At 40.0% G+C, this 19,524-nt stretch overlaps 2 protein-coding genes across 6 annotated transcripts; one reads left to right on the top strand and one right to left on the bottom strand.

Moving 5' to 3' along the window:
- Positions 1–1,027: 1,027 nt before the first annotated feature.
- On the bottom strand, positions 1,028–7,416 carry MRPL46 (mitochondrial ribosomal protein L46). 3 transcript variants are annotated; one of them, XM_056806710.1, is made up of 5 exons: positions 7,168–7,416; positions 3,646–3,838; positions 2,708–2,881; positions 2,475–2,522; positions 1,303–1,400 (listed from the first exon to the last, which is right to left on the bottom strand). In XM_056806710.1, exons 1-4 carry the CDS (start codon positions 7,414–7,416, stop codon positions 2,515–2,517), a joined length of 624 nt encoding a protein of 207 aa, XP_056662688.1. In that variant the 3' UTR covers positions 1,303–1,400; positions 2,475–2,514. The 3 variants fall into 3 exon arrangements, with proteins under 3 accessions (XP_007479444.2, XP_056662682.1, XP_056662688.1); XM_007479382.3 differs by lacking the exon at positions 2,475–2,522 and having other exon boundaries at positions 1,028–1,400; XM_056806704.1 differs by lacking the exons at positions 2,475–2,522; positions 2,708–2,881 and having other exon boundaries at positions 1,028–1,400.
- A 63-nt stretch (positions 7,417–7,479) lies between these two features.
- MRPS11 (mitochondrial ribosomal protein S11) lies at positions 7,480–16,576 on the top strand. Of its 3 annotated transcripts, XM_007479380.3 has the most exons (6): positions 7,480–7,864; positions 8,031–8,156; positions 11,970–12,068; positions 14,945–15,074; positions 15,695–15,760; positions 16,159–16,576. In XM_007479380.3, the coding sequence occupies exons 1-6, from the start codon at positions 7,800–7,802 to the stop codon at positions 16,264–16,266; spliced, it is 594 nt and encodes a 197-aa protein (XP_007479442.1). In that variant the 5' UTR covers positions 7,480–7,799; the 3' UTR covers positions 16,267–16,576. The 3 variants fall into 3 exon arrangements, with proteins under 3 accessions (XP_007479442.1, XP_007479443.1, XP_056662691.1); XM_007479381.3 differs by lacking the exon at positions 15,695–15,760 and having other exon boundaries at positions 7,712–7,864; XM_056806713.1 differs by having other exon boundaries at positions 7,712–7,864; positions 15,695–16,576.
- Positions 16,577–19,524: the final 2,948 nt, after the last annotated feature.

Below are 19,524 nucleotides of genomic sequence, written 5' to 3'. Positions count from 1 at the left end.
TATGAAAGCAACGAAGTCCTACTATGGATCCTAATATGAATTATAAGACTAAGGACTAACTTCAACATGATAAATATAAAGGAATTTGCCTTGTTTACTACTGACATTATTGTTTGGGGGCAATCTTGTTGCCTTATTGTAGAGCTTTTTCTGCTCTAAATCATATTGTATACCATCAAATATACCAGATAAGGGGTCTTGGATCTGCTCCTGGCTTCTCCATATTATTAAATGAGTCATGAAGGCGCATGGCCAATACAAAGTTCTAAACAAGAGTAAGGAGCTATTAAGTTCCCTATGCCTCTACCAAATAGCTGTTACCTATAATACTTCTATACTAAGGAGCTAACAAACTGCATTTAATCCTATATTCCTCACTGACCAAGGAATTTTCACCTAAGTAAAACCCATTTTACCTAGCTTTTGGCTTGTAGTTATAAATTAATATATACCTAATACCTAACATATACAAGTCTAGGTATCCCTTCCACATTGCAGATAAGGGCAAAGTGCCCCCACAACCTGAAAAATCCATGTAAAACTTTTTTTGGCCCTCCCTTTGTAACAAAGAAATCTGATTTAATTTTTTTATTGGATATTTATTGTACACTACTGTAATATTTGGGAAATTGAGTATATTTCTGGCACTAAAAGATAAAATGTTGATATTCTATAATACTATATTATCTGCATTTCTGATTTTCTATATATACTATATGCAATATAATACTATAATATATGCATTTCTGAGTTTCTAAACTTTTTCTATCATCTGTTGGCCTTTGTGTGTCAACTGTAACTTCAGCAAAATTCCCCAAAAATTCCTATTTAATTTCTTAGGCCAACCCACAATCGTAATCATTTTAGTCTTTTGTGCTTCCCTCTCTATGTCCAGTAAATTAAATGTGAAAGCGTTTATGTGAAACACCCTATATAACCCATAGCTGGTTATTGGCCAGGAGGAGGGGGAGTTGCCTCACAAAATAGCTGATTATAAAGTCCAGTAATACTTAAATTCCAAACAAGCTGAGACAAAGGTAGGAAACTGGTTTATTTATGAATTCTAAGCTTATTTTATCATGATCCACACATACAGCCACATCCTCTTGCTCATAGTCCAAATGTCTGTCCCAAGGACAAGTATATCCATCAGATGTCCATAAAAAATCTCCTAACCTGTGCCAAATATTTTGGTTTCAAGTAGTCACCTAGTTCCTCCTTGCTGACCCAAGCATGATCATTCTTCTTCCTGGCTTGAGAGAGATTTCCACTTTGTAGTAAAGCTTTGAAAAAGAACACTTTGGCTCCTATGCTGTTCTCTGTCCGAAAAGCTTGGGGAAACTTAAACTTGTAATAGCCACAGGGTGCATTTCCTAGGAATTTGGCTTCCACACTATTTTCTGAAGAAAGACAAAAGAGAAATTAGAGTTAAGTTTCCCTCATTGGATCTCAGAACCAAAACTACATGGGAACACAGGAATCTCAATATCTATGGATGCCCAGAGGCTCCAGACATCTTCCTAAAAGGACTCAATTTAGCCAGAGAAAATGACAGAAATTGTACAAAAAATAGGGGATTGTTCCCTCTACAAATATGTTTTGTGTTTCATATAGTCCTAAGAAACCTCTTATTTTTACCCATAAAGTTATAACCAAGGCAATCTCATTGTCAATAAATGCGTGGGGTCAATCTGAAAATTAGTTTCCATGACTTTATTTCCATGCTTACTACAAATGCTTGAAAGCATACTACTACTTACTAAGTTACTCAATTCAGTGTTGAGTCACAGTTATCAATACTAAAAGTCAGCATGTAATGTAAAAGAACACTAGGCCAAGGAATTAGTAGACCCAGGTTTTAAATTTCATTCTGTTACTAATATAGGGAAAGCCACTTACAGTATGTTATTACTAATATCTAGCAGCTATAGAGTAAAGGTTAGAATTTTACAAAATAGGTATGCAAATACAAAATATGTATTGACTCTTTCCTTTTAGAGTTTGAGGAACAAGACGCTAAAATAAATAGCAGAAGTGAAATTTCATTGTAAAGTTGAATTCATTCATAGCAAATACTAACTTTCAAGTAGAAAGTAAAGTCCAATTCTCAAAGGCACTAGACACTAAAACTGAAATTAAGAAGGGAGCATGTTATTAGCAACTAGACCTTGTGCCAAAGAAAATTAGCCCCCAGGTTTTTTCTGGAATGTGTACCAAGAATTGCTAACCCCTATGTAAAGGAAAAGGTGGACAGTGTCTTTGTGGTCTCTGTCTGTGTGACTATATCTGCAGTTATTAATTGGGTTATGTGATACGGTCCCTGAGAATAACAGGATGTTAACCATGGTGAGTTAATGATTAGTAATCCTATGGATTCATTCCATGAAAGGCAAGAATAAAAAAATTAGGACACTAATGACCCAAGCACTGAGACTAAAAGACAGAAATGAACAAGGACTTAGACTATTACTTGCCTGCAATCAGAGTCTGAGATTTAAAAAGGACCTTTGTCATCTAATCACCTGGGCAGGGAAGAGGATGAAGAGAAGGATATCATTCCATCCAGTTAATCCTCCCTTTGCTTTCTTAATCAAAACTTTTAATAAAATACAACCCACAACCAGCCCTGAGAGAGTGCCTTAGAAACTGTTTAACTGGAAGCCAGAAACAGGACACTAAGAACCATAAATAAAAGAGGGATGTTTACGTGAGAGAGTGGCAAGGGCCCGCTCAGCAGTTCCACGAAGGGTCTCCCCAACCTGCCATTCTGCATATGGTAGCATCCAAGTTTCCTGATCTCCTAGTTTCTCCTTGACCAATAGTACCAGGTTCTGATCTAACTTCCTGTGCAATGAGGTTTGGTCATTTTTTTTATCAGCTTCTGCCAAAGTAAAAATGAGACAAAAGAGGAAAAAAGAACTGTGGTTTGCCAAAACAAGAAAATTAGAAATAAGCAATGCTCAAAAACAATTTTTACAATTTATGTTCTGACAAATACTATACTAGATACATGAGGGAAAAGATGTGGTCCTTGTTCTAAGGGAGCTTACAATCGATTTTTGAAATATCAGACTATCCTCTTTTCCTAGCTCTGCTCAGTCACTAAGGAACACTAGAAATAAGAGCAATAAACAAGCCACTGGCTTCCCACTTTCAGGTAGTTATGTCAAGTACCTTGATCTCTTTGGAAAAGAGGTGCTGACAGCCCTAATTTAAAATATTACTACTTTATCCATCTAGACATCATCACTAATCTCAGACATGACAGACATTTTCTGTCTGTCAAATTCCTAGTCCACAAAAATAAGAACAATATGAATCATCTTGTTTCAAGACTGATTTCTGGAGAAAAAGAGAGCATTAATGATAGGCTGGTCAATTTATTCCCATATATAGTTTCACTTCATGCTTTTGGCATTTGTCATATTAGTCCAAATACAGATTCTTCACCTAAAATGAGATCTCTCTGAAAGGAAATATATATATATGGGTCACATCTAACTACATTAAGGTTTTTTAATAGAATTTTTTTATTTGAGGAAGAATTATAGCTTATATTCAAATAAAAATATTACATAAGAGATATTTAACATAACTCTTAACTTAGGAATCAGAATAAATCTCTTTCTTTTCATAAACACAAACCTGTTACTCGAGGTTCAGGTTTGAATTGCAAGAATTTCTGCTCCCATGTGTCTTCCAAATCTTGTACCAACAAGATGTCTTTTTCATCATCATCATCAGAGTCATAAATGTCAGCTTTCTTCCTTTCTAGTCTCTGTGCTTCTTCCAAGGCACGAATCTCATGATCTGAATAGCGGCTTTTTTCCACCTCAATCTGGGAAGGATGGAGAAGGAAAAAAATATATAGGTTATGGTACATCCCATAGGACCAAAAGTTCACTTCTAAGGTCAAATGAACATGTGAGCCAGGAAAATTATAAAGTATTCTATGGAAATATAGGAAGTTATTTTAAAGGTGACTATCCTCAAATATAGAAATATCACACTATGATGTGATCAAGAATATATTATACTCAATATCTAGAATTGAAGATGACCACAAATGTGTATCTAAAGGTGTAAAATAAAGGTTTGAACCCTGGACTTCAATCCCCAGAAGTCCTTGGTACTTCCCAGAATTCCCTATTATCTCACCTGAGTGTGAGAACACAATTTAGTATTTAAAGGGCTCTCTGCCTCCCAAGAGCCTCTTTTCTTCCACTTCTAAGCACAGGAGTCTCTCTACCAGGCAGGCAAGATGTAGTGAGTAGGTTGTGAATGGGCTAATGGGCCCTAGGCACATGCTTTTCTTATTTTATATTTTCTTCTTTTCTTGATTTCTAATAATCTTAATAAACCTCATAAAAATATAACACTTTTAGTAGAGAAACTAATTTAACTTTTACAAAGGAAAGGAGATGAGAAATTCTGGGTAGGATAATCATTTCCTCAATTCAAAAACCAGGGCTACAATCTATATGAACTTACCCAATTCCCTATTTCTGTCATCATTCTTCCCAGTCTTTCAGGTTCAGAACCTTAACATTATCCTTAAATTCTCATTCTCCCTCATGCCACATATCCAATAATTTGACAAATCTTGCCATTTTTACCCTCACAATTCTAACACCTAACCTCCTCATTCATACACACATTACCTTAAATCATAAGCTAAACTTAACCCTCACTTATTCTTGTCTGATCTACTGCAATGGCCTCCTAACTGGTCAGCCTGCTTCAAGTTTCTCCCTGCTTTAACCCATCTTCCATATAACTGTCAATGTGATTTTCCTTTATGCAGTCCTGACCATATCACTTTTCTCCTCAATAAATTCCAGTGGCTCCCTATTGCCTCTAGGGTCAAATGTAAATTCTTCTGTTTGACTTTTAAATCATAACTTGCCCCCCATCTATCTTTCCAATAGCATTATACATTAAGCCCCTTCTTGTACTACATGGTCCAGTTCAATTAGATAAACTGGCCTCTATTTCCTCCACAGAGTATTCCATCTTTGTGTTAGCCATCCTTCATACTTGGAATGTACCTCTCCCTCAGCGAATACCTCTTTTTCTTCAAAACATAGCTCAAACACCACCTTCTACACAAAGCCTTTCCTAATCCAAAGTGCTAGTGCTTTCCCTCCTGAACTCTTGTTTATTTACTACATATTTTTCCTGTATATACATAGATATACATGTTGTCTCTCCTAAGAGAATAAGCTCCTTGCCTTAAGAACAGGAATTGTTTCCTTTTTGCCTTTATATTCTCAGTGCTTAGCAGTGCTTCACACAGAGTAGGTTCTTAATAAATGCCTGCTGACTAAGCCAACTTCTCTTATGCCTATGCCTGGCACATGATCACCTAGAAAATTTAACATGCTGCTATTCCTATGAAGGTCAAGTTCATTCATTGTCATGCCTCTTCCAGTTCTCAAACAGATATTACTTTCCTTGTGGTTGGAAGCGACTATTCATTCAAGAAGTAGAGGATGGACTGACAGAGAGGACAATGATTTCAACTATGGAAATAATACACAAGAGGAGATGTTAGCATTAAACTGCTCCTATAAATTAAAGCCTACTGGGCCTTTCCATATATACATACTCTAATTGAGTGCTTCTATGTGTGCGCTCTCCATTAGAAAGTGAATTCTTTGAGAGAAGGGACACCCGGTTTTCTACCTATATTCTCAACTCTTAGCACAGTGCTTGGCATACAATATGCACCTAATCGTGCCTTTTCGTTAATTTATCAAATGTCAACTTGTGCTAGACAACAGTTATATTGCTCTCAAAAGGTTTATGATCTAATGGAATGAACAAGTGAAGGCATGTATACAAGTAACTGTGATATAAAGAAGAAAAAGTTAAATGCAATCAAAGTCTTTTGAGGGATTTCAGTGGGAAAATTGCTTTGAAATGGGAATCATATAAATAGGTTTGACATAAAGTTAAACAACCCCAATGATGGAAATAACGGACCCTGAAAGTCTCACTTCCAGAGTCTCAAGGCTACAATATCAGAATAGCAGCCTGGCATAGTACAAAGAGTGCTGGACTGGGACTCATGAGAAATCTGGGTTCCAAACCTGAGTTAAAAAATTCACCTCTTTTAGTCATAGCTTACTCCTCTGTAGAACAAGAGCAATTCTTATATACCTACCCCAAAAAGTTTCTGTGAGGAAAAAGAACTTTTCAAATTTTAAAGTACCCTTTGAATTATTACTCTATTTACAAAATATTTTAGAGTTGGCAGGATGCTTTTTTCCTGTAAATCACTACATTTGGGCCTCACAACAACTCTATGCAGAAGAAAGATCAGTAGATTTGAAATTGGAAACTTGGATTTGAATCTTGGTTTAACTAACACTAGTTACATGGACTTGGAAATGCCACCCATTCTCTTGGAACCTCAATTCTTTCAGCTTTAAAAGAGGCTAATGATACTTTACCTTATATTTCTCAGGGTTTTTCTTTAAAAAAAAAAATTAAACCCTTACCTTCCAACTTGGACTCAATACTGTGTATTGATTCCATGGCAGAACAGTAAGGGCTTGGCAATTGGTGACTTACTAAAGGTCACTCAGCTAGGAGGTATCTGAGGCCATATTTGAACCCAGGGCTTCCCATCTCTAGGCCTGGCTCTCAAACCACTGAGCCAACTCGTTGCCTCCAAAGAGTTTCAAGGAAAGCACATTGTATACCTTAAAGCCTACTGAAATGTGAGCAAAGTGTATCACTTAGTAGAGGGTATTTACTTTTATTTCACAGTCATCAAATGAGGGCCTTTAACTAGCAACCTAAGAATGGGGACACTTCATGAATTTGTCATTCATGTACAAGTATCCTAGTTTGAGGAATAGAAGGGGCCTTGAAGACCAGAGGGTCCAACAACAGCAAACATTGGCGCTGCCCTTTTGATCCTCACAACAACCCTGGGGAGGCAAGTTGTACAGAAGGGTCTGGCCATTTGAACTTGGGTCTCCCGGACTTCAAGTCGTCTTAACCACTGCGCCACCTAGCTTTCTGAATGCCTACTTGCAGAAGAGGAAACGGAGGCACAGAAAGGTTATAAGTGACTTGCCCAAGGTCACACGGCTCTCGTGCATCTGCGCCAAGACATCCTGCTACTACGTCTGAGGCTCCGGAGCACTCGAGCCCTACCTGCTCCAACAGCTCGGCCATCTCCACCTGCAGAGGGCTCAAAGGCTGCGAGATAACTGGGGGCCTCTGCAGGCACAACGCCCCGAGTAGACGCCACGGAGACCCGCCGTTCGGAGAAGCTGCGCTCTTGCCGGGAGTGGCGGCAGCGGCGGGGGCTGCGGTAGCCGCTGCACAAAGAGTCCGCAGACGCCACGGACACTCCAAACTCCGTGCCGTACCGTGCAACATCTTCCTCATGGGGGCAGCCATCTTCCCGCCTCCCCACAATGCACAGCGCTTCCCAGCAGAGTCTATTCCACAGTGCTGCTATTTTCCCACAAGGCACCGCGGGTGTGGGGATACGAAAAGTTTTTCTTTTTCCCATAGGACAAACTATTTCGTAAGAAATAGGGGGGAGTGTATGTCTGATATTTCATAAAAGAATACACTATTTCAGAAGAAATTTTACTTGTAGCTATTTTAATTTTATTAGAAATTAAGCGTCTAGATCTAGCAGCCAAAGAATGGAAAAGCAATTATTTCATTTCCCCCGCGCTGTTCCTTCCTTTTCCCCTTCCCTGGTACATGGTGCTGGCGCAGCTCCGCCCACACCGGGAGCTGCAGGGTGACCCGCGCAGGTCTCCAGACGAACTATGCAGGTCTTGGGGATCTTGAGTCGACGCTTCTTTCCTCTGAGGACGTGGGCCCATGCTTTGGGGTAAGAACAGTCTCTGTCCATGCCACCGTCCCCAGATCCTTGTCCGGAGCCCAGGGTCTGTTCTCACTTCTTCCAGGAGGCTGGGGTCTACGAATCAGCGGTGTCGTGATGGGTGTGTTGTGGGGTGGCACGAACCGGAGCTGACGGGGCCCTTCCTTTTCCACAGGGCCCGGAACGATGCCCGAGGTTGTGCTCTCCACACAGGTTCACAAAGGTCCCTGGAGGTGGTGGAAAAAACAGAAGAAGAAACTGAAGTAGAACCGGGGGATGCCCAGAAACGCAGCACGTTCAGGTGAGGCCTACCCGAAGTGACCCGTTAAAAAAAAAAAACAAACCTCCTCCTGCCCCAGCTGTCGTGCCTGGGTATAGGAAAGTATACCACCACTTTTCCTAGCTGCAAACCCAAGTACATATTCACTTTGCAGAAGAGGACAGTTCCTGACTTCATTGAGTAAGGGGGAAGCAGGTCTTTGACAAAGTCCCATCACTGGTCCAGACTCATGTTATGCCTCTTAGGAATAAGAGGTGTCAGTCTGAAGGAGAGCCAGAGGGTCAGGATCAGGAGCATAATGGATAGAGCACTAGATGTGGGGCCAGAGCCAGCCTCTTCCACTTACTATCACTAAGTGACCACTAAGGCCCCTTCTAACTCACTGCTTCAAAATCAGACAGTCAGTAAACATTTGTTAAGCCCCTTCTATGTGCCAGGCACTGATAATGCAATGAAAGGGGGAAAAGACCTTGCCTGCTCACAAGGAACCGGCCACCTTAAAGAGAGAGGCACCATACAATCACGTGTACAAAGGAGATAAATCACAGGAGGAATTAAAAACAATTGACTGAATGATCAGCTAGGTGACCCAGTGGGTTGAGAGTCAGTCTCAGAGATGGGAGGTCATGGGTTCAAATCTGGCCTCAGACACTTCCTAGCTATGTGACCCTGGGCAAGTCACTTAACCCCCATTGCCTAGCCTTTACCCCTCTTCTGCCTTAGAACCAATACACAGTATTGGTAAGGGCTTTTAAAAAACTGGATAGAAAGGCATTTAGGTGACTGAGCAGATTAAGAGCTAGACCTAGAGACTAGAGGCCCTCAGTTCAGATTTGGTCACAGACCCTTCCCAGCTGTGTTTGACCCTGGACAAGTCACTTACCTCCAGTTTCCTGGCCTTTGCTGCTCTCCTGCATTAAAACCAATTCTTAGTATTGATTCCAAGACAGAAGGTAAGGGTTTACAATTTTTTTTTTCTGGAGAGAAGGCATTAAAATTAAGGGGGGTTGGTAAAGGCTTCCTGTGGGGAATTTCAGCTGCAAAATGAAGGAAACCAAGAAGTAGAGAAGAGGGGAACAACCACTAAAATAGTCAAAAAGTGATGTCTTTTTGAAAACAACAGCAAAGAGGCTGATAATTAGATCAAACAGTATAGGAGGTGGGGGAGTGGCCAGATGGAACTGGAAGACTAGAAAAGAGGAGGCAGATTATGAGGTGCTTTGAATGTTAAACAGGATTTAATATGTAATCCTGGGGGAGATAGGGAGCCATTTTGAGTAAGGGGATGGGGAATAACATGAACATGGTAAGTTTGTGCTCTAGAAAGATCACTAACATCTGAATGGAGGATGAAATGGAGTGGGCAGACAAACCAACCAGCTAGCTATTGCAGTAATCCAAACATAAGGATATTGATTGGATAGGATTTGGGCAGGAGAGGACTGAGAGTATAAGGTTGTATAAGTATAAGAGTTGAGAATGACTAGGAGAATGATAGTGTCATCAACAGTAATTGAGAAGTTAAGAAAAAGGAAAGGTTTGGGGGAAAAGATAATATTTCTGGGGGCAGCTGGACGGCTCAGTGGATTGAGAGCCAGGCTTAGAGACAGGAGGTCCTAGGTTCAAATCTGACCTCAGGCACTTCCTAGCTATGTGACCCTGGGCAAGTCACTTAACCCCCATTGCCTAGCCCATACTGCTCTTCTACCTTAGAACCAACACACCAATTCTAAGATGGAAGGTATGGGTTTAAAAAAAAAAAAGGATAATCCATTTTGGAAGTACAGTTGTACCTCACTATATCCCACTTCATTTGTCACAGCTTCACTGTATGGCAGGTTTTTACAAAAAATATCTAATTCTGTATCACAGAGTTTTTGCTATGTTACTGGATTTTTTTTTTAAACCACCAGTTTATTGAATGAAAAATCCAACTGGAACTCCCACCCACCCACCCACTGCCCAACCAAGAAAGCAGCTGAGCCTAGGCAATGTGCTTTGGACTCAGGACTGAGTAACATGCCCCAGGGGGCACAGGAGGGCTAAGAAGAGAGACTGCCTTTCTGTACAAAACTCTGGGTTGGGGATGAACTCAGGGGCAGGAAGGGGTTCTCAGTGGATAGAACACTGACTGGAGGGCCAAGGCCTGTCACCCCCCCCTCCCCACTCTGAGTGGGAGAGGGGGAAGCTAGGACTCAGATGTGCTTTCACCATGAGGAGGAATGAGACCTGTGGACGGACATACAGCTAGGCTGGGGCAAGAACAAAGGGTGGAGGGATCCTAGCAGAGACTCGTTTGATCTGGGAGGCTGCCCACAGAGGGAGAAGGGAGAAGGAACAGGTGCTGGGGTGGGAGCCTGGGGGAAGGCAGGACTAGGCTAGAATGTGGGTGAGCAAGAGTGTTGGGAGCAGAGAAGCCAGAGGACAGGGCCTGGCGCACAGGGGAGTCCCATCGAATGATGAGAGAACAGGCCAGAGCAGGGTGGTGGGAGCAGAAGCCAAAGAGTTCTCGAAGACACACACACAACATCAACAGGACACTTATGGGGCAGGGCCCCTTGAAGTGGGGCCCAGGGACAGAGGGGCCCTTTCCTATCATGCCCAGCTGGCCAGGTGACCAAGAGGCTGAGCCCCCGATTGCCCCTTTATGCTGGCCAGCCAGCTGGCTCTGTCCCTTTGACCTCAGGCCACCCCTTCTGGCCCTCTCAGGAAAGCCAAGTTGATTTGAGACAGAGATGACATGGGAGGGTGGGGAAGAGGTGTTGAACTAACTCCTAACCAACAGCTGGAGATCCACAGGTGCCCCTCACCAGCACTGTGTTCTGTATCCTGGGGGTGTGAACAAGGGGATGATCAGGAGCAAAGAGTAAGTTGAAGTTTGAAGAGATGTTGAGAAGAAGAGCACATGGAACCTTCACAAGACTCAGAGTCTATGTATTAGGAAGGGAATTTCAATCTATCAGTTAAGGAGGCTGTGGGGGAACAGACTTACCCTTTAGTCTAGACTAACTGACTCCATTGGTAACAGCTCAGCTCAGTGAAAGAAAAGGGAAGTGCCACATAGAATTCAATCCCCTAACAGCTGTTCAGTGGTTCCTTCCCTTTCTAAGTCCCCCTTGCTATTACAGGGGCTGATTGGTTCAGTGACTGTAGCATTGGTCAGTTTGCTCTCCTGCTACTTTGCAGATTTTCATCTATCATGGGGGTGTCTGGAACATAACTCCCACAAAAAGGTAAAGGATCACTGTATTGAGTTTAAGATGTTCATAGGAAATCCAGTTTGAGATGTCTAGTAGGCCATTGGAGATGGGATACTAAACTTCAGCAAGGTAAATAGATTTGAGAATCATCACCCTAGGTTGGTAATTGAAACTATGGGAACTGATAAGATCACAAAGTGAAATAGCCTAGAGGGAGAAGTAAAGAGGACCTATGGGACACCCGGGTTAATGGATCAATCCTGGATAAAGATCCTGGAGACCAAACCAGATCAGTCAGAGAGGTAGGAAGAGAGCCAGGAAAGAGTATTGTATTGTGAAAACCTCAAAACAGAGACCTTCTCCCCACTACCCTACAAACAAAAAATCTAGCTATGATTCTGTGTCTCTTGGTTTCCCTGCTGGCTTAATATGTGACTTTGATTTCTGTGTTTTGGTTTCTCTTTAAGTGAATATAATGTTAAGTATCTGCCTCCCAATGGGCATATTGAGAACAAATCAGATAGTGATAATAAAACTGCAAGTATTTATGCAAGTCCCTGCAAGTATTCAGTTAACAGGTTATTCATACTTATTTGGTTACAAGCACTTTAAATATATTTCTTTTATTTTATAGCATTTTTCCTCCAGTTCCAGACCAAGAGAGCTCCTTGACATGGGGAGGCAAGAAATATGAAGAAATCCCAATAGCTCACATTAAGGCAACATATAACAAGTAAGCAAGAAGCAACCCAAGCTAGAGTGTGCTTGCCTATCCTGGGTCTGGAAGCTCTGCTACTGTCAACAATCTGTTAATGGGGAGGATTGATGTCAGTGTCTTGTCACTATGGGTAATCACTAAAGATTCAATGGAAAGTTTCCTCACACTGTTACCCCTTCTATCTTGTCTTATTTTAAGAGAACCACTATATGCCATTAAAACTTACTTCAATATAGTATACTGCAAATAACATGAAAGTTGAAATTTTTGTAATTTTCTCTTATAAATGCTGTGATGTAGCTTAAGAGGAGAGAAGTTTGTTATTAAGTATTTTTTCTTTTCTTCAGAATAGTACTTTTTAGTGTAAAGTCTGCTAAAGTGAGATGACTGAGAGCCTGAAAAGAGTGCTCAGACATGAAGGAGATGAACCAGGTGAAAGGAATGCCATGAAATCCTAGAAATGAGAAAATTTCCATAGTAGACAGGGTCAGGATTGAGCAAAGACCATCAGATATGGGAATTAAGTTGACTTTGGAGAGAGCATTTTCAGTTGAGTAAATGAAAGAAGGTGGAGGCAGCTTTTCTAAAGAAAGAAAGGAGGAATATCAAGTAATAGCTTTAAGGAATATTAGAATCTAGTAAAGGATGGAGGAGGCTTAGGCATGTTGGAAGACAACAGAGAAGGAGCCCCTTGACAGAGACTAGAGATTGAGAAGGGGATGAGAGTTAAGAGTAGAGCACTTGCTTTGGAGTCAGGAGTTCCATTTCTGACATTTACTCCTTTTTGTGTTACCTTGAACCAATGGCTTTGCCTCTCAGGGCTTGGGTTTCTTCATCTATAAAATGAGGCATCTTGACTAGAGTCTTTACAGATCTTCCAGCTCTAAGTTAATAGGCCCAAACGGGTCATTTAGAATGTCAGGTAGTCACACAAACAGAGGGTTGGACAAGTCCCTGTTAAATTTGGTCAGTGTAGACAGCTAAAGATTACTAGTAGAGGAAATTTCAACACTAACAGTATTAAAAAGTGGTGGCCTCTAACCACTGAGAAATTCCAACAAAGAAGTTGTCTACATGTACCACCCACTGATATACATCTCCTTTTTTACTTTGAGCTGCTATTTATGATTTCTCAATAATAATAGTCAAATGGAGAACAGATTTAACTGCTTGTTTTTTAAAACCTGGTTACATCTAAATTCTGCTTGGGGCTTTTTGTTGTTTTTTTCTTTTTTCTTTTTAAGAAACAAACTATAATCCAATGATATTAACTCAAAGTAGATACAAGCCACTCATGTTCATTTAGAAAACCACATGTTAAGCATTATCCATGTTTTATTATTTTCATTTATTTTTAAGTATTTCCCAATTATATTTCAGTCTGGTTCCCACCAAACTGGGAAGTGTTGTGAGCTATATGATGCTCCTGTTGTAATGGATAGAATGGTAGAATTGGAATCAGGAAGATCTAGGTACAAATCCTTTTGACACTGGCTCTGTAATCAAGGGCAAGTCACCTGTGGACTGAAATCATTTAACATATTGCATTGGAAGGTTCAAATAAGATAAATGTCTGGAAAATACTTTTCAATATCAGTTGCTTTTTGTAGTTCAGTCATTTTAGTTGTGTCCAACTCTGTGACCCCATTTAGAGTGTTCTTGGAAAAGATACTGAAATGGCTCATTTTATAGATAAATAAACTGAGGCAAACAAGATTAAGTGACTTGCCTAGGTAACATGACTAGCAAGTGCCTAAGGCTGTTTGAATTCAGGTCTTCCTGACTCCAGGCCTAGCTCTCTGTCCACTTCACCACCTAAGCTGCTATTTATTATCATGTAAATGGGTGCCATAAGTTTAAAGTTGTTATTAAATATAAAACATTTTTATGCTCCTATAAAAAGAATTACCATTCCTCAAACATACTTTTCCACCTTAGTGCCTTTGCTTACAGCATTCCCTTTTAACTAGAATGTCATTCCTCTTTCACCACCATCACCACCTATTGAAATTCTGTCATTAAAAGCCCAGCTCAAATGCTATTTTCTCCTTGAAAATTTCTCATGCCACCAACTAGAAATGATTTCTCCCTACTCAAAACTTACATGCATTTATAAGTTACTTCATATTGTGAGAGGAAACATGGCATAGTAAAAAAAAGAAAAAGCCAACCTTGGAATTAAGAAGACTTAGGGTTCATGCTCTACTTGTGACACATGCATAGTAGCCATGGAGCCATGAGAAATTCACTTGATTTTCTTAAGATTTTAAAGGACGTTTTCATTAATGAGAGTTTATACATACTGATGAAATCACAGATCTGGCCCCTAAAACCTTTGTATTAAATGTATTTTGTGTGTGTGACTCTCATTAGTAACAAGGATTCATCTTTTTTGTCTGGTTTAGCACTTTGTACTAAGAGATCCAAAAGTTTGTTGAATTAATTTTTTTAAGTAAATATTCTTGAATTATTGGCCAAATGGCAATTGTAAGGAAGAAAATAACATGCTTCTTTTGCCATATATCTGTCCAGTTTCTAATTGGGCATTCTTGCTGTTAGAGCTCTGATTTTGCTGGCTTATAAAAGTAAAACTTTGGCATTTGCAATTATTGCTAGGTGGTACAGTCAATAGAGCACTGGGCCCCGGAGTTCAGAAAACCTGATCTCAGAAACTTACTAGCTGTATGACCCTAGGAAAGTTGCTTAACATCTATGTGCCTCAAATCTATAAAATTCAGATAATAGACCTAACTTCCTGAGTTGTTGTGAAGATAAAACGAATTCATATTCATAAAGCACCAGGTAAAAGCTCGAGCTATTACTGTGATTTTAGATAAGTTTCTTGTTAGAAGATTTGTTTTTGACTTCTGCCCATCATCTGCCTTTCTCAGCACACACATCCAGGTGGTCTCTTCCAGGAATGAGCCATTTGCCCGAACTTCTTGTGGCACTGAAGGGTTCAAAAATGCAAAAAAGGCCACAGGGATTGCAGCACAAACTGCAGGCATTGCTGCAGCAGTGGTAAGAACTTTTCCTCTTTGGGCTACTTAACGATTTCTTCTAGCATTTAATCATCTTACTACTGTGGAGAATTCCCACTTAGAAACCAAAAAATGTTGTGCCTAGCTAATGTGCCCTAGCATTAGCACTGGTTAAGAGGCAGCAAATGGTTTATTTAGTGCAAGAAATGCTTTTCATTTTTAATGAAGTTGAGGGAGACAAAACCCATGTTCCTTCATACAGTGTATGTTTAGACCATCATGGACTTGAAAACCAAAGTTCTCTCTATTCAACATGGAGGGGCTATCTATAGCAGTCCTTGGCTTCATGGGCTGGAACTCATTTTCTCCCTCAGAGGAAGTCTCAGGGATCTTTAGAAATCTCCACTGGATGGCAGTGCTGTTATTTACCAAGAAGTGTCAGTGTTGGCCATGGAAAAGAGAGATCCGTTAACTTGAGTTCTTCTCTGCCTCTCATTCATCCTTTGCCTCCCTTACCTGTGCTTATCATTCCTAGTGCTCAGGTTACTATCTACCCCACCATAGGTTCCCCTGGTCTAGAATCAGTGTTTTCCATCTACCTAGAGTTTCTGGCATTGTTTCCATAATTGGCAGAGACCTGATCTCTTGTTTCTTCTCTAGAAAGCCACAGCGAAGGGAGTGATCCATGTCAGAGTGGTGGTGAAAGGCCTGGGACCAGGGCGTTTAGTAAGTGGCTGGTTGTATTCTTGTTTTTTTCTTTTTTTTTTATCTTTACAGCATTTGTTTTTCTGGGCTGAGAGCAGGAGCATGAGGAGAAACATAAAACTAAGCTTTCATGGAAAGCTCATTTTCTAAAGATGAGTCTTTTTTTCCTGTGAGCTCCACCAAGCAGGGCTGCCCTTCAGCAATACTTAAATTGTAGAATTACAGGCAGGTACAAGATGGCAGTGAATTTGAGGATAAGAAATCTTAACAGAATCCAAAGGGACTTGTCATCCTCCTGCCTTGGCCAATAATCCCACTTAGTATTTAAATACTTATAACTCTTTGAAAAATATAGGTTATTATATTGTTTCTCATATATTGTTCTACTCTAGTCAGACCTCTTTTTTGTGTTTTTACAGTCTGCCATCAAGGGATTGACCATGGGGGGCCTGGAGGTGATCTCAATCACGGATAATACACCCATCCCACACAATGGTTGCCGCCCAAAAAAAGCCCGGAGGCTATGAAGAAATTAATTGACTGCCTTGAGACCTGGTTCCAGTTTTCACCTTTAGATTGACTTCAGATCAATGCAGAGCTGTTCCCATTGGACAGAACTCAGGAAACATAAGTCAAGGATTCAATGAAGGCAAAAACAAGATGATTTTCTCCTTTGTTTAGTAATATATATGAGTGCATATTTTTTAAGTATGCAAAATTAACCAGTGCTTATTACTGTGAAACAGTGCCTCTTTGGACAGGAGGGGGTGCTACAAGTACACTTCTGGCAAGTGTGATCAGCTCCACAGCACTGACAAAATAAAATCGATCTCGCCATGTTCTTTGACATCTGTCATTATTTGGAGGGTATGGTTTTCTGGGTGTTGCCAAATATACCCTTCCCTCCAAAAGTAATTATGGTCTCAGGGATTACCCAAGAAGGTGTGAGTAAAATACAAATGTTAGAATTGTCTTCTATTCACTGTTGGGCTTGCCAGCCCAGTGCTGTAGGTAGCAGAACCACAGGAGCACAACTCAGACTCAGTAACCTTTTTGTTTATAACCTAAGAGAGAACTTGTCTCCTCTCACTAGGTATGGTACAAGTTTAAAAGATTTTGCTGTTTGTGGAGATCTTAAGAATTTAGTTGTAGGTGATGAGTATGTTTATTTCCTTATTTATAAGGGAGGAGGACACCAAGGGACTTAGTAGGGCAGAATTTGCCTTGCTCATAAAAATGTTAGTTATGAAACTAGGATTGGGTGACCCAAACAAAGGAAAGGGAATTGAAAGGCCCAGCCAAATTTATCTCTTATGGGGATGCCATGGAGTTGTGGGGAAAAGAACTAAAAGAACTTTCAGGAAAGACAGAGGAGTAATGAATGAACCTATGATGAGCCAATTTAAAACAAGAAAAAGTCCACGCTCTTCCAACAGATAGCCAAGACCAAAAAAACCACAGAGTACTGACTAGGATAAAAAGATGGAGATTTGTAGATAGTATAAGAGTCACCATTTAATAGAAGAGAAATGGTTCTATTGCCAGTTCTGACATGAAGTTCAGTGCTTTTTTTAAAATTTTCATTACACAGTGCTATTACTGAAGTGTCCATAATATTTCCTGTGGGTAGTCCAGTGGGGAATCATGGTCAGACCATCCACTTCCACTACCTTGGAAAATCACTGAGCTGACAAGAGCTCTTAATTTTTTTTTTAAATAGGAAGTAATTTCAAGTGGTGACACCAGCAATGGGAGAAGCAAAGGGTGCTTAAGAAAGGCTTTGTGCAATAGGCGGTGCTTAATTTAAGCTTTGAAGGAAACTTCTTGTATCTCCATTTGGGTTGGATTTTTTTTGGTGAGGATATTGGAGTGGTCTGCCATGTCCTCCAGCTCATTTTACAAATGAGGAACTGAGACAAACAAGGTTAAATAACTTGCCCAGTATCACACAAGTAGTAAGAGTCTGAGGCTAGTTTTGAACTCAAAAAGATGTCTTCTTGATTCCAAGCCTAGCACTCTATATATTATGTGCACAAGATCTTTACCTTTTTTTTTAGTTACCCATAAAAACAATTTTTGACAATTGTTTTCTGACATTTTAGTATTTAGATTTTCTTCCTCCACCACCCTAAAAAAGTAAATACTCTGATGTAAAATTATACCAGTCCTTTCATCCAATACATATTTCTATATTGCTCATGCCATGACAAAGAACATCATACAGATGATTAAAAAAATCTCATGAAGGAAATAAAGTAAAAGATGGCATGCTTTAATGTGTAATCAGCCTCCAGCAGTTTCTTCTTTAACTGTAGATAGCATTTTTCATCATGGGTCTCTTGTGGATGTCTTGGGAATTTGCTTGGTTGATAATAGTTTAATCTTTTACAATTGATCATCATATAATATTTGTTGCTGTATACATTGTTCTCCTGGTTCGGCTCACTTCACTTTGCATCAGTTCATAAAAGTCTTTCCAGGTTTTTCTGAACTCATCCTGTTTGTCATTTCTTATGAGTCGAGGAACTACAACTCTAATGATTAATGATTCAAAACTGAAAAGGGTAGAGAACCTTTGCTAACTTCAACCACATAGTTTATATCACTAACACTATATTTCTACCCTGAAATCCCTTCATTATATATAGGAAAACTGTAGTTATGCATTTCAGCTGAGAATGATATGGAAAGGGGGAGAAAGAGTACTATTGGGGGGGGGGGGATGTGAAGGAGTACTGAACTTATAGACTTGATCTTCAGAGAAGAAATCTTCCCCTTTTTCTTCTTGGGTACTGATTCTAGAAGATTTACCCAAGAGTGGAGAATTCTGCTTTAGGGTTTTCACTGGTATAAAATACCCAATTTTTTTAGCACAGTAATTAAGACTTCATTAATCAAGTTAAATGGAAGTTATTCTGCCCAAAAGTAGATTGCTCCTACTTCCAAAAAAGGGTAGGTACACAGAGTACTAAACTGGGAACCAGAAAGACCTGGGTTCCAATCTTGCCTCTTACTAGCCCTGTAATACCTAGTAAATCGCTTAATCCTTGAGCATCAGTTTCCTCATCTGTAAAATGAAATTATTGGACTAGGCATCTGCAGTACCTTTCTATTTTAAATCGATAATCCTATGATCATAGATAGTGATAATTCTTACCAACCAGTTTGGTAGGTCATGAATGGGAGAAATGTGCCTGATAAGCTAGTCCTTTTGCCTCTTTCTTCTTCTAAAGATAGATGCTAAGCAAAGGCCAATCCCTCTCAGATTTATTGATAAAAATGGATTTTTGTCTACAGGGTGCTGAACCAACCATTCAGGAAAACAATTTGAAAATATACCCAAAAATTATTAAACTGTACATACTCTGACCTGGTAATACCACTTCTGACCCAAAAACAAGAGGGAAAGAATCCATATATACAAAACATTTATAGCCTATCTACCATTTCGACATCATCACATATGGCACCTGTGTGATATAGTTTTAAAAGGAAATATTTATGTTGTTATAGCTCATTCATTTTTATTTATGCTTCCTCCAGCTGGAAGCTGGAGAGAGATCCAGTATGTGTTGGAAGAGATCAGAGAAGCTTACCCGTCTACCTAGCCAAGATGAAAAAATCCATTTGCCTTCTTTCTGCAAAGACTCGTTTCTCTGTGTTAGCCAGAGCCACCATCTGCCACGGCAACAAATAGGCTCTGTCAAAAAAAGCCAATTCGTCACTGTGTTACCTGACTGTTGGCAGAATACTAGAGGATTTTTAGGGGAAACCAGTCTTTTCCA

Source organism: Monodelphis domestica, chromosome 1 (assembly GCF_027887165.1).
Source record: "Monodelphis domestica isolate mMonDom1 chromosome 1, mMonDom1.pri, whole genome shotgun sequence".
In the NCBI taxonomy this organism is placed as follows: domain Eukaryota; kingdom Metazoa; phylum Chordata; class Mammalia; order Didelphimorphia; family Didelphidae; genus Monodelphis; species Monodelphis domestica.
This window is presented reverse-complemented; position numbering and strand designations above follow the sequence as displayed.

Bases quoted from the DNA above. Each gene is read 5' to 3' on its own strand.
- MRPL46 (XM_007479382.3), bottom strand. From the start codon at position 7,416: ATGGCTGCCCCCATGAGGAAGATGTTGCACGGTACGGCACGGAGTTTG. The intron at 2,882-3,645 runs GTTTGTGTTTAT...TTACTTTGGCAG, and splicing joins ACCTGAACCTCGAGTAACAG to AAGCTGATAAAAAAAATGAC. The intron at 1,401-2,707 runs GTAAACATCCCT...GTCTTTCTTCAG, and splicing joins GGCCCTTGCCACTCTCTCAC to AAAATAGTGTGGAAGCCAAA.
- MRPS11 (XM_056806713.1), top strand. From the start codon at position 7,800: ATGCAGGTCTTGGGGATCTTGAGTCGACGCTTCTTTCCTCTGAGGACG. The intron at 7,865-8,030 runs GTAAGAACAGTC...CCTTTTCCACAG, and splicing joins ACGTGGGCCCATGCTTTGGG to GGCCCGGAACGATGCCCGAG. The intron at 12,069-14,944 runs GTAAGCAAGAAG...TGCCTTTCTCAG, and splicing joins ATTAAGGCAACATATAACAA to CACACACATCCAGGTGGTCT.